This window comes from Podarcis vaucheri (genome assembly GCF_965113315.1).
Source record: "Podarcis vaucheri genome assembly, chromosome: 11".
NCBI lineage: Eukaryota > Metazoa > Chordata > Lepidosauria > Squamata > Lacertidae > Podarcis > Podarcis vaucheri.
In genome coordinates, this window is record NC_138749.1 from 65827700 (window position 1) to 65845691 (window position 17992).

The 17992-nt window shown below is 48.9% G+C and overlaps 1 protein-coding gene across 5 annotated transcripts in view; it reads right to left on the reverse strand.

The window, feature by feature from the left end:
• Window positions 1-17992, reverse strand: part of PIP5K1B (phosphatidylinositol-4-phosphate 5-kinase type 1 beta) — a gene marked incomplete at its 3' end in the record, with an annotated part of 129778 nt that overhangs the window by 63244 nt on the left and 48542 nt on the right. For 4 of the 5 annotated variants that reach the window (XM_082241592.1, XM_082241591.1, XM_082241594.1 and 1 more), the window contains exon 7: window positions 13366-13665. The exons of the other annotated variant lie outside the window; for it this stretch is intronic. In XM_082241592.1, the coding sequence (XP_082097718.1) occupies window positions 13366-13665 (300 nt within the window). The remainder of the gene's footprint in view (window positions 1-13365; window positions 13666-17992) is intronic. 5 annotated transcript variants of the gene reach the window in all.

The window sequence follows — 17992 nt, forward strand, 5'->3', positions numbered from 1 at the left end:
GAAGTGACACCAAAGAAGGATGTTCTGCTCATTATAGGGGATTGGAATGCTAAAGTAGGGAATCAAGAGATAAAAGGAACAACTGGCAAGTTTGGCCTTGGAGATCAAAACGAAGCAGGGCAAAGGCTAATAGAGTTCTGTCAAGAGAACAAGCTGGTCATCACAAACACGCTTTTCCAACAACACAAGAGACGACTCTACACATGGACATCCCCAGATGGGCAACATCGAAATCAGATTGATTATATTCTCTGCAGCCAAAGATGGAGAAGCTCTATACAGTCAGCAAAAACAAGACCTGGAGCTGACTGTGGCTCAGATCATCAGCTCCTTATAGCAAAATTCAAGCTTAAACTGAAGAAAGTAGGAAAAACCACTGGACAGGTAAGATACAATCTAAACCAAATCCCTTATGAATACACAGTGGAAGTGAGGAACAGGTTTAAGGATTTAGATTTGCTGGACAGAGTGCCTGAAGAACTATGGATGGAGGCTCGCAACATTATACAGGAGGCAGCAACTAAAACCATCCCAATGAAAAAGAAATGCAAGAAAGCAAAGTGGCTGTCGAACGAGGCCTTACAAATAGCGGAGGAGAGAAGGCAAGCAAAATGCGAGGGAGATAGTGAAAGATACAGGAAATTGAATGCAGATTTCCAAAGAACAGCAAGGAGAGACAAGAAGGCCTTCTTAAACGAGCAATGCAAAGAAATAGAGGAAAGCAACAGAATGGGAAGAACCAGAGATCTGTTCAAGAAAATCGGAAATATGAAAGGAACATTTCGTACAAAGATTACCATAATAAAGGACAAAAGTGGTAAAGATCTAACTGAAGCAGAAGGCATCAAGAAGAGGTGGCAAGAATACACAGAGGAATTATACCAGAAAGATATGGATGTCTCGTACACCCCAGGTAGTGTGGTTGCTGACCTTGAGCCAGACATCCTGGAGAGTGAAGTCAAATGGGCCTTAGAAAGCACTGCAAATAACAAGGCCAGTGGAAGTGATGGTATTCCAGCTGAACTGTTTAAAATTTTAAAAGATGATGCTGTTAAGGTGCTACACTCAATATGCCAGCAAGTTTGGAAAACTCAGCAGTGGCCAGAGGATTGGAGAAGATCAGTCTACATTCCAATCCCAAAGAAAGGCAGTGCCAAAGAATGCTCCAACTACCGCACAATTTCACTCATTTCACATGCTAGCAAGGTTATGCTTAAAATTCTACAAGGAAGGCTCAAGCAGTATGTGGACCGAGAACTCCCAGAAGTGCAAGCTGGATTTAGAAGAGGCAGAGGAACCAGAGACCAAATTGCAAACATGCGCTGGATTATGGAGAAAGCCAGAGAGTTCCAGAAAGACATCTACTTCTGCTTCATTGACTATGCAAAAGCCTTTGACTGTGTTGACCACAGCAAACTATGGCAAGTTCTTAAAGAAATGGGAGTGCCTGATCACCTCATCTGTCTCCTGCGAAATCTCTATGTGGGACAAGAAGCTACAGTTAGAACTGGATATGGAACAACTGATTGGTTCCAAATTGGGAAAGGAGTACGGCAAGGCTGTATATTGTCTCCCTGCTTATTTAACTTATATGCAGAATTCATCATGCGAAAGGCTGGGCTGGATGAATCCCAAGCCGGAATTAAGATTGCCGGAAGAAATATCAACAACCTCAGATATGCAGATGACACAACCTTGATGGCAGAAAGTGAAGAGGAATTAAAGAACCTTTTAATGAGGGTGAAAGAGGAGAGCGCAAAATATGGTCTGAAGCTCAACATCAAAAAAACGAAGATCATGGCCACTGGGCCCATCAACTCCTGGCAAATAGATGGGGAAGAAATGGAGGCAGTGAGAGATTTTACTTTCTTGGGCTCCATGATCAGTGCAGATGGTGACAGCAGTCACGAAATTAAAAGACGCCTGCTCCTTGGGAGAAAGGCGATGGCAAACCTAGACAACATCTTAAAAAGCAGAGACATCACCTTGCCAACAAAGGTCCGTATAGTAAAAGCCATGGTTTTCCCAGTAGTGATGTATGGAAGTGAGAGCTGGACCATAAAGAAGGCTGATCGCCGAAGAATTGATGCTTTTGAATTATGGTGCTGGAGGAGACTCTTGAGAGTCCCATGGACTGCAAGAAGATCAAACCTCTCCATTCTGAAGGAAATCAGCCCTGAGTGCTCACTGGAAGGACAGATCGTGAAGCTGAGGCTCCAATACTTTGGCCACCTCATGAGAAGAGAGGACTCCCTGGAAAAGACCCTGATGTTGGGAAAGATGGAGGGCACAAGGAGAAGGGGACGACAGAGAATGAGATGGTTGGATGGTGTTCTTGAAGCTACTAGCATGAGTTTGATCAAACTGCGGGAGGCAGTGGAGGACAGAAGTGCCTGGCGTGCTCTGGTCCATGGGGTCACGAAGAGTCGGACACGACTAAATGACTAAACAACAATTCTGCTCTGGTCAGACCTCACCTGGAGTACTGTGTCCAGTTCTGGGCACCACAATTCAAGAAGGACACTGACAAACTGGAACGTGTCCAGAGGAGGGCAACCAAAATGGTCAAAGGCCTGGAAACGATGCCTTATGAGGAACGGCTAAGGGAGCTGGGCATGTTTAGCCTGGAGAAGAGGAGGTTAAGGGGTGATATGATAGCCATGTTCAAATATATAAAAGGATGTCACATAGAGGAGGGAGAAAGGTTGTTTTCTGCTGCTCCGGAGAAGCGGACACGGAGCAATGGATCCAAACTACAAGAAAGAAGATTCCACCTAAATATTAGGAAGAACTTCCTGACAGTAAGAGCTGTTCGACAGTGGAATTTGCTGCCAAGGAGTGTGGTGGAGTCTCCTACTTTGGAGGTCTTTAAGCAGAGGCTTGACAACCATATGTCAGGAGTGCTCTGATGGTGTTTCCTGCTTGGCAGGGGGTTGGACTCGGTGGCCCTTGTGGTCTCTTCCAACTCTAGGATTCCATGATTCTATGTTTTGATATATGCTGGCAGCTGCGCAGAGTGGCTGGGGCAACCCAGTCAGATGGGCTGGGTACAAATAATAAATTATTAGTATGTTGTTGTTGTTGTTGTTTTCACATCAGAACATTTTCATTCAATGCACTTTTTAAACTCTGATTTACTCCTTTTATTACCCCTACAAAACAAGCTGCCAACGTGGTCTCCCCAGATGTTGCTGGACTCCGACTCTCCTCTGACCTGACCGCTGGCCATGCTGGCTGGAACCTCTGGGGAGCCCCATGTGGGCCACACCTGCCTAAGAGTCTTTCCATTATTTTGTTCCCTAGCAGCATCCTAGGAGACAGGGAAACCTCCCTGCCCTCTGCACAGGGAGGCTCGGCAGACATCTCTACTGTCATAATTTTGGTGACAGGCAAAGACCTTTTAATCTCCCAGGCTTTAAAAAACCCAAAACCTTTTGTACCTTGTTTTATGCTGCTTTCAACTGCGGTATGCAATGCAAACTCTCACACTGATCCAGTGAGGTTTGCATGAGTGACGTTGGGAGGGAGGCTTCTTCTGTCGCTTTGCACATCCAGCTGCAGTCTCATGTGCAACGCCCCCCCCCCATATGCTCCAGCAGGTGAGAGGGATCCTCTCACAGAGTGGGGAAGGGATGCCGTGGAGGGTCCAGGAGAGAAAAATCCGCAAAAGTCGCCTGCCGCCTCCCTCCCTGTTTTACTGACAGAAACCTTGGACAGGCTAAGGAAGGGCCATGGCTCAGTGGGAGGGCTACAGCTTTGAATGCACAAGGCCCCAGGTTCAACCCCTGGGAGAAGTGGGCCAGTGCAGCCTATTCTATAGTAATCAGCTGTTGGTTACTGCTTGGGCCATTGGCCATTTGCATGTAAGAGAAATAGGTACAGCACACGAAGCAACAGTATAAAATTCTGCATAAAATCACATTGCTATCTAGAATCATATATAAAACCTACATCCTAAAAATACACAACTCATAGAGCCTGCTAAAATGAGTGTACCACTGCTGAGGTGAAATCTGCCCAACTACTACTTGTCTAACTGTATGCATGCCAATAGAAATTATATCCCAAAACTGCTCCAGCATAAGGCAGCTTTCTCTTTTCCTGTCATCAGCATCAAGGACATAATGCAATGCAACCCTCTTTAGTTTTTATTGTATATTTTTATGTTTTATCATAGGTTGTATACACCCTTGGAAACTGACGCTGAAGGGCTCCATAGAAAGTTGTTAATAAAATAAACTTTTAATAAAAAAAAAACAAGTTACTACAAGGCTTAACTTTTAGTGACTGTACCTTAAGTCTGGATTAGCAGTTCTACTCCAAAAACATTAAACGTAACCATGTTACTCTGAGTTTGGTATTGCAGTTTGATACTGCTGATGCATCACATCATATAGTAATAGCAATTTCTGAAATGGCTTAAGAGCTACATGGTATACAAAACACAAAAATAGACACAGCCCAAAAGGCTTACATGCTTTCTTTAGAAAGGAAGTTGAAAATAATGAGAGGTTGAGAAAATGAGAGATACAAGATGGATGACACCTGGCTTGAGAGCAGTACATGTGAAAAGGATCTAGGAGTCTTGGTTGACCACAAGGATCTAGGAGTCTTGGTTGACCACAAACTTGACATGCGCCAACAGTGTGACGCGGCAGCTAAAAAAGCCAATGCAATTCTGGGCTGCATCAATAGGAGTATAGCATCTAGATCAAGGGAAGTAATAGTGCCACTGTATTCTGCTCTGGTCAGACCTCACCTGGAGTACTGTGTCCAGTTCTGGGCACCACAGTTCAAGAAGGACACTGACAAACTGGAACGTGTCCAGAGGAGGGCAACCAAAATGGTCAAAGGCCTGGAAACGATGCCTTATGAGGAACGGCTAAGGGAGCTGGGCAGGGGGTTGGACTCGATGGCCCTTGTGGTCTCTTCCAACTCTATGATTCTATGATTCTATGTTTAGCCTGGAGAAGAGGAGGTTAAGGGGTGATATGATAGCCATGTTCAAATATATAAAAGGATGTCACATAGAGGAGGGAGAAAGGTTGTTTTCTGCTGCTCCAGAGAAGCGGACACGGAGCAATGGATCCAAACTACAAGAAAGAAGATTCCACCTAAACATTAGGAAGAACTTCCTGACAGTAAGAGCTGTTTGGCAGTGGAATTTGCTGCCAAGGAGTGTGGTGGAGTCTCCTACTTTGGAGGTCTTTAAGCAGAGGCTTGACAACCATATGTCAGGAGTGCTCTGATGGTGTTTCCTGCTTGGCAGGGGGTTGGACTCGGTGGCCCTTGTGGTCTATTCCAACTCTATGATTCTATGATTCTAGAACAAAATATAAGAAGGCAGCAACAACCTTTAAACATAGGTGTCAGGGGTTCAGGAGCAGAGGCGAGGGCAAGGGAGGAAACAGAGAGCGAGGGGGAGGAGGCAGAAGAAAGGATGAGTGATGACGACGACCCGAGATCTCCGAGTCTTTCCAGTGAATCGGAAGATTCACAAAAAGGAGCACCAGTGGCCAGGGCAAGGGGGGAGACTAGGGGGACACCCCAGGAAGATAGAGCCAGAGGGGACTCAGAGGGGAGCAGTTGGAGATCGGGACCAGCGTCACCGCCAGAGAGTAGGAAAGAGGAAGAGCGCCAGGGATCAAGCGCTGGCAGCTCGCAACAGGAGGGAGGGCACGAGTCAGGAGTGGCCACACCTTCATCGGGGAGCGAAGTGACGGTTAGACGGAAAGTGGAAGGTTGGGCGCGCGCGCCAAGTTCAAATGCACAGGAAGGTGGCACAGTAGGCAGCCCGGAAAGGGAGCCAGGTCCTAAAGCCCGGCGCAAGGAGACAGGAGAGTCAGGGGGGTCAGCGTCAGAAGAATCCCGGAAGGAAGAGACCCAGGGGGGCAGAGGGACCCAGAGGAGAACTGTCAGGCGGAAAAGGTGGAGCAGGGCTAGGATATTAAGTTGGTGCGCAAGGGGCGGAGACTCAGACGGAGCTTCGCCGATCTAAGCATAAGACGTAGGGTTGCACGCAGCAGCTCGAGAATGGAGACTGTAACTCAATAAAGACTTTTATTTAACGATCGCTGGCTAGCGTGATCCTCTGTGAGCTAGGATCTGGAAGTAACCCTGACAGTAAGCTCCGTCTCATCAAATTGTGGGCACACACGGCCTCGCGGAGAGGAGAGAAAGCGGGTGCCTACAAGAGAGCTCACGAACGGCAGACAATATGACGGCCGAACAGCAAATAACGGAACTCAGAGAAGCAGTTTCACGACTGAATGCCGAGGCGCTGGCGTCCAGGAAGAGAGAGGAGGAAGCAGCTGCCGCCTACAGGGATCTCCAGGTCAGGTTGGACGTGCTTACTAAGCAAGGGCAACAGACACCCAAACCAGAGGGAATTGGGTTGGCGAGACGAACAGGCGGTCTGGTCTCTCACTTCGATGGGAATTTGCAACAGCTTTAGAGCAGACGTAATGTGTGCACTGCAACTGCTGCACAAAGACTTTAGAGATGAACAAGAGAAAGTGGGGTTCGTCATGTCCCATTTGCATGGAGACGCTAAAGCATGGCTGCGCAATTTGTGGAGAGATAAGGATCCTGCGCTCCAAAATGCGGACGCCTTTATTAAAGCGATGGATGGCTGTTTTTTATCAAGCATTGACGTGGATCTTGCCCGAAAGGAGGTGCATGGACTAAGGCAAGGGAGGGCCAGCGTAAGGCAGTATCATGCCCGCTTTTTCGCTTTGGTCAGTGCCCTGGAATGGGACAGAGATTCGGCTCCTGTCAGAGACCTTTTTTGGGAGGGCTTGCACAACTCGGTTAAAGATGAGATTGCGAGGGGGGAGAGACCACGGACCACGCAGGAGATCGTTCAGAGGGCGCTGGCGGTGGGGGTGCGGCTGGAAGAACGTCCGTGGAGCAGGGACGAAGGGCGCAGCGGGCGCGAATCAGCCAGGGGCTCCTCCTTCCTTCCCAGAGAAGCAGCGCGTGCGCAATCCACGCCTCCAACAGGAGGAGGGGTGGAACCGATGGAGGTTGGGAGTGCAAGGGCTCAGTCAGCAGCCAGAGCCCTAGCACCGGCAGCAGTGAAAGCGAAGCCTCCTAGAGGGAACAGGAAGTGTTATATCTGCGAGGATCCAGGGCATATGGCGAAAGAGTGTCCCCGGAGGCTCCACAAGCACACTGCAGCCTCAGCAATGGTGACTGCAGCAACGCAGCAAGGAGAACCACAGCAGGGAAACGACGATGTCTGACTGGAGGAAGAGGCACTGGGGCCCAGCCAGACGTGTCAGTGAAGCAGTCCCCAGAGATTTTACCGCCCATGGACCCCCTCCCGCCCAAGCCAGTAGTGAGGCTCACCGCATCGCTCCAGCTACCCAATGGAATCACCATGGACGTGCCAATCACCGTCGACTCGGGAAGCAATGCAGACTTCATAGGGCAGGACTTTGTCGACCGGCACGCTATACAGTTGCTGCCTGCCACGCTGCCCCTGCAGGTTGTCACGGTGGATGGCAGGGAGCTATTAGGGGGGCAAGTGGTGAAGCAGACGCCACCTATGGTGCTGCGGCTTGGAAATCACAGGGAAATCATCAGCTTCAACGTCACTCAACTGTCGGACACGCCTATTGTATTGGGCATGAGTTGGCTGGACAAGCACAGCCCGACGCTGGCTTGGTACCAGAGGCAGCTGACTTTCGGCTCTTCCTTTTGTGCTGAACACTGCATCATGCCCCAGCAGGAAGGGGAGCAAGAGGAGTCACAGCTGCTGCTAGGCACGCTGCAAGCGATTCCCCACAAGTACGCAGAATTTTTGGAGGTTTTCTGCGAGAAGGAGGCAGACAAGCTACCCCCCCACAGACCATATGACTGCAAAATTGACCTGCTGCCGGGGGCGGCGCTGCCCAAAGGGAAGCTGTATTCCATGTCTGAAGACGAACTGCAGGAACTCAAAGAGTTCATAGATCATAATTTGGAGCGCGGTTTCATCCGAGAGTCCCAGGCAGCGGGGGGCAGTCCTGTATTCTTTGTGAAGAAGCGAGACACGCCCCAAAAAAGACTCGTAGTGGACTACCGCATTTTGAACAGTATGACCAAGCCATCGGACTTCCCCATGCCCCGAATCGACGACCTCCTCGCAAAAGTACGCAAGGGCAGCGTGTTCACCAAGTTGGACCTGCGAGGGGCGTACAACCTCATTCGCATGCGGGAAGGAGATGAGTGGAAGACAGCCATGTTCACGCCCCTGGGCACCTACGAATATAGGGTTATGCCTTTTGGATTGCAAAATGGCTCCCACGTTTTTCAAGCTTTCATGCATCACGTGTTGGCGGGGCTCCTCTACAAAACGTGCGTCTGTTTCTTGGATGACATCCTGATCTTTTCGGAATCGCAGCAGGAGCATGACAGACACGTCAGGGAAGTGCTGAGCAGGCTACAGCAACATAGGCTTTACGCCAAGCTGGAGAAGTGCCAATTCGACGTGACGGAGGTGGATTTCCTGGGCTACAAGTTGTCTGACAAGGGGCTCGCCATGGACAGCGCCAAGGTTCGAGCGGTGTTGGATTGGAAAAGCCCACGCAACCGGAAGGAGGTCCAACGGTTTGTCGGCTTCGCGAACTTCTATCGCAAGTTCATCAAGGGCTTCGCTATGCAGACAGCGGCCATCACGGACACGCTCAGTTCCAAGAAAAAGAAGTTCATCTGGACAGCACAGGCGGAGCAGTCCTTTCAGGCACTCAAGCGTCTTTTCGCGTCGGAAGAACAGCTACTTCATGTCGACCCCAGCAGGCCGATGAGAGTTGAAACAGACGCCTCGGACAGGGCCGTCGGAGCAGTCCTGCTGCAGAAGGACCCGCAGGGGGTTTGGAGGCCGGGAGCGTTTTACTCCAGGAAGCTCAGCAAGTCCGAACAGAACTACACCATCTGGGACAGGGAGTTGCTGGCTATTCATGCAGCGTTCAAAGCATGGAGGCACTTCCTGATTGGAGCCAAGCACACGGTGCAGGTCTGCACGGACCACAAGAATCTGGAGCACTGGCGCACGGCACAGTTCCTGAACCAGAGGCAGATACGTTGGGCTAAGTTCTTTGCGAACTTCGATTTCCGAATAGAGTATGTCCCGGGGGACACCAACATCATGGCGGATGCTCTCTCCCGTAAGCCACAGTATCTGGAGGACGCCACGCCAGCGGCCGCCATGCACATCTTCGCACCAACAGTGTGGGCGTGCGCTGCGGCGACAGTGGACCTGGAGGCGGTGCGACGAGCGTTGCAGAATGACTCCTTCGCACAAGCAAAGATGGCAGAGATGCAAAGGGGCACGGCAGCGACCGACGGGTTCCAGCTGAGAGATGGATTGCTCATCCGCAAAGGGGCCATCTACGTGCCGGGAGACGAACTTCGCGCCAAGGTACTGCATCAGCTGCACGACGCGCCCACTGCCGGGCACTTTGGCAAGGAGAAAACGGTGGAATTAGTCGCCAGGGATTTCTGGTGGCCCGGAATGAGAGGGGAGGTCGCGGACTACGTGGCGAGGTGCGACACCTGCCAGAGGGCCAAACCAGTGCACAGACCGCCGGCCGGACTGTTGGAACCGCTGCAAACTCCAGTCGAGCCATGGGAGAGAGTCGCCCTGGACTTCGTCACGGATCTGCCCAGCTCGAGGGGAAAGACGGCCGTGCTGGTGGTGGTGGACTTGTTCTCCAAGATGGCACATTTCATCCCGTGTGCGAAGGTGGCCACGGCGGAACAAACCGCCAAACTGTTCATAGACCACGTGTTCAAGGTTCACGGGCTGCCACGGTCTATTCTGTCCGACCGCGGGCGGCAGTTCATCTCGAATTTCTGGCAGAAGCTGATGGGCTTCCTAAACGTCAAGATCAACCTGGCGTCGGCGAGACACCCGCAGACCAACGGGCAAGCGGAGCGGGTCAATGCCATCATGCAGCAGTACCTGAGATGCTATGCGAATCAACAGCCGGCGACGTGGGTGGATTACCTGCCGCTCGCCGAGTTTGCCTACAACAACACGAAGCACGTGTCCACGGGGGTCACGCCGTTCTTCGCCAACAACAGGAGGCACCCCAGAACCTTCCCGGGACTGGAAAGACTGGTGGAGGGGGAGCCGCAGACAGCAGATGCGTTCGCGTCGGAGTTGCAGGAGGTCCACGATCAGCTGCGGCGGCACCTGGAGCTGGCCAAACACGCATACAAGGTGCAGGCAGACAAACACAGGAGGGTTGGCGAAGAGATCCATGTGGCAGACTGGGTCTGGTTAGCAGCCCACGCAGTGCCGGCCAGGTCGTTGGCCAAGAAGAAATTAGGGCATAAGCAACTGGGGCCCTACCAAGTCGAAGAGCAGGTCAACCCGGTGGCTTTCAGGCTGGCGCTTCCGGAGGGTTCCAGAATGCATCCGGTGTTCCACAGATCGGTGCTCACTCCCTACAAGGCACCGCACAGGTTTCAGGAACCCGGAACGGCGCCGAGTCCGCTCCGAGAGGGAACCAGGCAACGGGGAGTGGCACAGGAGGTGCGCCTCAACGAAGTCACGGAGATTTTGGACTCCAGATGGGGGGAAGAGGGGGTAGAATACCTTCTCGCTAAGGAGGGCACCCCGGCCAGTGCCAACAGCTGGGTGCCGGGCTACGCTTTAGATGAACCTCTGCTCAAGGAAGAGTTTCATGCCCTCTTCCCCCATAGGCCAATGCCAGCGGACTTTTTCGACGACTGGCTTTTCATGCCCACGCTTTCAGCCAGCACGTTCCGGGGGTTCGACTCGGATGAGGAACCGACACGAGACGCCCGTTCCCCGGAGGGGTCACCCTCGGGATCTGCTTCAGAACCCTCGTATTGGTGGGATGATCGACCAGAGGAGCAGTGGCGCAGAAAGTGGCTGGAGGGTCCAGGACGAGCAACGCCTCCAGAAGGAAGCGAGGGAGAGACGGACATGGACGTTTTCGGGGACGACCAGGGTTTCGAGCACGGCGGCACAGAGATGGAAGCAGAGGTGACCGTCGTCGACGAGAGCAGGGAGGAAGAACCGGAAGACTTCGGATGGAGGCCCGCCACGGGAAGCGAACTGTACCCGACATTCGTCCCCTTGACACTGCAGCACCCAGTTCCCGCACCGGAAGGAGGGGAGGGGGGAAGAGGGGGCTTCGAGGGGGGGATGGATGTCAGGGGTTCAGGAGCAGAGGCGAGGGCAAGGGAGGAAACAGAGAGCAAGGGGGAGGAGGCAGAAGAAAGGATGAGTGATGACGACGACCCGAGATCTCCGAGTCTTTCCAGTGAATCGGAAGATTCACAAAAAGGAGCACCAGTGGCCAGGGCAAGGGGGGAGACTAGGGGGACACCCCAGGAAGATAGAGCCAGAGGGGACTCAGAGGGGAGCAGTTGGAGATCGGGACCAGCGTCACCGCCAGAGAGTAGGAAAGAGGAAGAGCGCCAGGGATCAAGCGCTGGCAGCTCGCAACAGGAGGGAGGGCACGAGTCAGGAGTGGCCACACCTTCATCGGGGAGCGAAGTGACGGTTAGACGGAAAGTGGAAGGTTGGGCGCGCGCGCCAAGTTCAAATGCACAGGAAGGTGGCGCAGTAGGCAGCCCGGAAAGGGAGCCAGGTCCTAAAGCCCGGCGCAAGGAGACAGGAGAGTCAGGGGGGTCAGCGTCAGAAGAATCCCGGAAGGAAGAGACCCAGGGGGGCAGAGGGACCCAGAGGAGAACTGTCAGGCGGAAAAGGTGGAGCAGGGCTAGGATATTAAGTTGGTGCACAAGGGGCGGAGACTCAGACGGAGCTTCGCCGATCTAAGCATAAGACGTAGGGTTGCACGCAGCAGCTCGAGAATGGAGACTGTAACTCAATAAAGACTTTTATTTAACGATCGCTGGCTAGCGTGATCCTCTGTGAGCTAGGATCTGGAAGTAACCCTGACAATAGGCTTCCTGAAAGATGTTTTAAGAAGAGGTAGATAATCAACTCAGTAATACTTTTCACAAATAAGCAGCAATAAGACAAAAAGCATATAATGTAGGAAAAAATAAGGGAAAAAACATGTAGAAAGCCAAGATGAGAAATCAGCAGGAGCTAGACCATGAATACATACAAAAAGGCAAGTTAACAGAACCTTTTATGCAAAATGGGCAAGGTAGGAGAGCAAAGAAAAACCAAGAGCAGAGAAACATTGTGTGCATCTGAGCCGAAAAAGTTAAGTAGGTGGCAAAATGCAAAACAAAAACAAGAGCCATAAGGTGGGGTAGAGAAGACCAACTAAAAGGACATTACAACAAGTCAATTGGGGGAAAAGAAGATAATGAACAAGGTATGGGAAGCTGTCAGAGAAAGAAAATACTAAATCCGGGGGGTTGAGAATGACATAAGAATCCAAACACAAAACCAAGATCTTTAGCTTGAAAGGAAAGAAAGAGGGTGAGGGGATTAGAAATCCCATCTCTGAAAGACTTGGCCTTAAAAGAAAAGAAACCACACAGAGATAATAGCAAGATGAAAAGATGAAAGATTAACCAAATAAGAATATAAGTTAGAAAAGTGTTTCTGACCACCATCAATGTACAGTCAAATCCCATCATATATGGAGGGTTTGTTCAAGGGTTGAGCATAGCAGAAGGGCTGAGGGGGGGCCTCCCTTGCACCTCCAGTGCCTTGCCTCCCTCCTCCACCTGTGAGCTGGCCAACAGAAGGGAGGAGGGCAGGCAGAGAGAAAGGAAGGCAGAAGGGAGGAGCAGAGAGAGCTGCAGGCAGAAGAAAAAGGCTGGAATGGAGTTGCAGCCCAGCGTGTCTAGTTGAAATCATGTATGGGAAATGCACGCAAGACTGCAAAACGATGATTCATAATGAAAGACTGAATAAAGTGTCATCCTATGCATGTTTTCTCAGAAATAGGTCCTATTGAGATACCCCTGAATAAGTGTATATAGGACTGCAGCCTAAGAGAACCTAAAGGGTAAAGGCAAAGAATAAAAACAAAGGGCCCAACAGGGAACCTGGAGAGTTCCTAACAGACTGGAAAAAAGAAGGAAAGATCAATGAAAGGAAACACAGTTAGGTGTGGTTAGAAAGGAAAAGACAGCAATCAAGAACACAACCATGAGACACCAAAATCATACAAAGAATATCACATTTACTACCTCTTGTTTCATCTTTCCACCTACTTCCTTTCAATGGTTCCCTTTCAGACCCTTCAAGCCAAAACTATATTTTGTTAACACAAACAAGGGAGTCTGCTGGCAGCTTCAAGACGAAATGCAGTTATTGTGGACAAGAACTCTTTTATGGACAAGAGCCCATTCACCCCGCTCTGTGTAAACAGTGGAGTCATGGTCTGACAACAGCTATTGGTATCAAAAGTTCTTACTTACTCGACAATCCCTCTGTAGCGTTTTCATGAGTGCACTATAAGTCTCCGAGTCAAAATATAATCCTTCATGCATGTCTTGAAGAAAATCCAAGTCTTTAAAGGTGGGGTTGGACTTCTCTCGCTCTTTCCTGGATGCCCTCCTTTTGTACGTGGAGCCTTTCAAGTCATAGTTGAAATGCATTTTCAGTGATCGAGGCAGAACATTGTTCATCACAATTATCCTGATATTAATACCTCCCGACTGAACACAATACAGTCCATAAAATTTTGGTAGGAGTGTCCTTGGATTCTGGTTGAGATTCTTAAAAAACAAAATGAAGAAGCACCAATGAACATCAGAAGCACATTTAAAATAAGATTTCTGCATGCACCTTAATATAGACTAGGAAGTCAAGTCTATCCTAAACAAACCAGACATATACTTTTAATGAAATAATGCTTGAAGTGTTTTATTTTAAACTAAACTAAAAAAAATGTTACCGTATTTTTCGCTCTATAACACGCACCTGACCATAACACGCACATCGTTTTTAGAGGAGGAAAACAAGGGAAAAAATATTCTGAATGAAACAGTGGACGTATCATTTTTGTGCTTCATGCTGTGGCCACAGACATGTGATCTGATGGTGAATTTGGGGTGACCCAATGCAAAAATCCTGAGAATCCCTGTGGATCTATGCTTTGTAACCACGTTTTTGCACCATTGCAGCCCCAGGCAACAGTGGGTGCGTGATTTGGGGGGGCAGGCTGTAGCCATGGACATGCTATGTGCTCTGATGGTGAATTTGGGGTGACCCAATGCAAAAATCCTGAGAATCCCTGTGGATCCATGCTTTGTAACCACGTTTTTGCACCATTGCAGCCCCAGGCAACAGTGGGTGCGTGATTTTTTTGGGGGGGGACAGGCTGTAGCCATGGACATGCTATGTGCTCTGATGGTGAATTTTGGCTGACCCAATGCAAAGATCCTGAGGATCCATGTGGATCCATGCTTTGTAACCACGTTTTTGCACCATTGCAGCCCCAGGCAACAATGGGTGTGTGATTTTGGGGGGGCAGGCTGTAGCCATGGACATGCTGTGTGCTCTGATGGTGAATTTGGGGTGACCCAATGCAAAGATCCTGAGGATCCATGTGGATCCATGCTTTGTAACCACATTTTAAGTGGGGAGGGAAGGAAAAACACAGAAGGCTAAGAATGCAGGAGAGGGCTATAACGTGAGGAAAGGAAGGCAAAAGTTTCCCCCCACCCACCCACACAAGCCAGCCACTGTTTAAGGATTTCATCCTTTTAAATGGAAGAAAGCATATTTGAATGCTGTGTGTCTCCAAAAACAAAAAGCAGGAAGTCAAATCAGAATTTTAAGCCGAACCTGTAATCTCTCTTCCCTTCACATACATTGTTCCCTCCGGAGCAGGGACAGGATAGAGCGACGCTCTGCTTTTCCCCTCTGCTTGCCTGGAGGGGAGGGGATGGGATTTGCCTGCTCTTTGTTCCGTTTGAGCAAACACAGCAACGAAACAGAGAGGGCGGGCAGTAAGACCCTGAGGCAGAATGCAGGAAAGCAGCAACTTCCTGTCTCACGGAGCTCCCTTCTCCCTGAAGCGCGGTTTGATTTTTGCCTTATTTTTCGGCTCCAGAGACCACACATTCGCTGCATAACACGCACAGACATTTCCCCTTCCTTTTTAGGAGAAAAAATCTGCGTGTTATAGAGCGAAAAATACGGTAAGCTCTTAAATTGGAAGGCTCTCTACACTGAGGACCAGTGGTGACAAGCAATCTAAATTATTCCATGCTTTGATTTGAAATTTCCCCATCTGCCTTAACTATGATTATCTGTTACATATGTACTGACATAAATCGTAGTGAACATTAACCACATAAACTGACGTTAACCAGAACACTAGCCCTTAGCAAGGAGTTTCCAGCTATTTTGAAATTCTAATTTAAAGGAAAACCTAATTAATAATAGAGGTTAATGTCACTGAATATGTTACGCTTCCAGAGAGGAAATTCTGGTGAACAGTAGAGAAGATGCATGGGATAATGTGGCCCACTTCTGATCTCTCAACTCTGGTTAAATCCATGTGGAACACATTCTCCCCACCTTTTCCCACGGTGATCAGCCAAGAGGGCAGCCAACATCTGGCCACCCCCTTAAAAAAGCTAAGGGTGGTCTGCTCGCAACCCCAAGATCCAGCTTCCGATTGGCTGAGTGGGAACTGAACATCCTTACCTGAGGGCCTCTTGTGGCTGGAGGGGGACAGTGCCAGCCATCCCTTCCCCCGACCACATCGGAAGATGGCAACTTCCCTGAACCCACCATGGTCGGGCCATTCGGCAATGGAGTCTCAGGTGAGCAGACATTCTCCCCACACTTTCTTTTTTGGCAAATGTAGAGCCTATTACTCAAATTTTGGACAGTCAGAAGGCCTAAACAAGTTCTGAAATAATGACTAGATGTAAGAGGTGGTAACAGTGACTCTGCTAGTATACAAATGCATAGTTTACTAAGTCTCATTCGCTGGATCATCACCTTGTTGTAGTGAGTGGGCTTGCATGTTCCTATGACCCTTGTGAGTGAAGCCGTTGGGAATCTCGTACTCCCAGCAGGGTCACCCAAGGCAATAATGTCAAAGGGAAGGAGCAAGACAAAGAATGATCCAAGAAGTCCTCAACGGCAGAACAAGCGGGTGATAACAAGCGGTATGTTACAACAGCTGTGAAGGCGGGTGAAGGCTGCAACAGATAGGATCTACCGGTTCGTCATGACTACTCATGCCATTGGAACAGAGCCCTACTGCAAAGACTGTGTGTTGATCAGCGTGCACTGATCTACACATATAAAACAAATTCACGCACAGGCGTCTTCCAAAAACCCAACCCATACCCCCAAAAGTCCCATGGTGACCAGCAAATTGTAACGGGGGCAAGATCGTGAAATCTGGAAGCCCCTAGTCATGAACTGGCACATGGGCGGTGGATACAGATTCAGTCATTCTGACTCAAGGAACAAGGCAGTTGAGCAGCTCAGCAGCTGTATCCAGGACTGAGCAGCCCTTTATAGGATCCACTCTGCTCACCCCGAAAAGGGGGAGGGGCTAGAAAAGGTGCCCTAAACATAATCTGCCTCCCTTTTTCTCTGACTGGATTACCGCGCCCAGTGGGGTCACCACCTAGCGTTTGTAAAAGACAACTGAACTTTGGAACATGGAATATACGGACTTTGTCGGATAACACAGATAACAGGCATCCTGAACACAGAACTGCCATCACTGCAAGAGAGCTGCGAAGTTTTAACATCAATATTGCAGCGCTTCAACAGACTCGAAGAGCAGGCGAGGGACAACTGAAGGAAGAAAAAGGAGGCTACACATTCTTCTGGAAAGGTCTATATGAACAAGAACATCGAATACATGGGGTAGGCTTTGCTATCAAAAACAACCTTGTGAAGCTCCTGTCAGAAGTCCATACCGGCATTAATGAGTGACTCTCAACCCTTCGAATAAAGCTCACCAAAAACTAACAGGCTACTATTATAAGTGCTTATGCACCAACACTGGATGCTGATGAACACATTAAAGAAAAATTTTACTCTCAGCTGGATCAGAGACGCCTATCAGAGATGCCTAAGGAAGATACAATTATCCTCCTTGGTAAGATTTTGATCTGTGGCCTGGGACTATTGGGAAAGAAGGAATTGGCAACAGCAATCAGAATGGAATCTTACTTTTGAAGATATGTGCAGCATACAACCTTGTTATTACCAACACACTCTTTTGACAGAAAAATAAATTTAAAACTTCATGGAGGCATCCTCGGTCAAACCACTAGCACCTTTTAGACTATGTTATTGTCCGTGCTAAAGATCGCCATGATGTGCTCCTTACCAGAGCTATGATGAGCGCCAACGACTGCTGGACAGATCACCGACTAATACACTCCATGATGGCTATCAAGATTATACCTCAATGTAGGCTTCAAGGGAGGAAACCATGGCACAAAATGAACACTCAAGCCCTTCAAGATCCCATTAAGCGGGATTGCTTCCAAACAACTCTCCCCCCCCCCATTTTTTTAATTAATATTCCAGATTTAACACCACACAAAATAACAAATAACAAAACATACAAAAAATAAAAACAAACATACATACAACACTTCTTACAGTTAAAAATCCAGATTACATTCCATTGTTGAGTGACTTCCTCAAATCCTTCCTGACTGATTTTCATCAAATCTCATTTTAGCAATTTTTCAATATCCACTTTCTAATAAAATTAACCAGTTCAAATTACTAACTTCCTTTCTTTTCATAATATTTTTAATCCATAATCTTATACAATTCAACATAATTTAATCCTAAACCAAACTTAATACTTGAAAGTAATTCCACTTATGTTATATTATAATATTTTGCTAAATATTCCTTAAATTTCTTCCATTCTTCTTGATGCTCCTCCTCTTTCTGCATATACAATTCAATGTATCATATGCCTTCATTATATATCTTTAGGCACCTTGGGCTGATTAACATTCTATGTCCTTTTAAATATGTTTGTGATAGGAGGGTTATTGGTTTGGTAGACAATGTAGTGTGTGCATGCTCAGCGGATGACCTCCA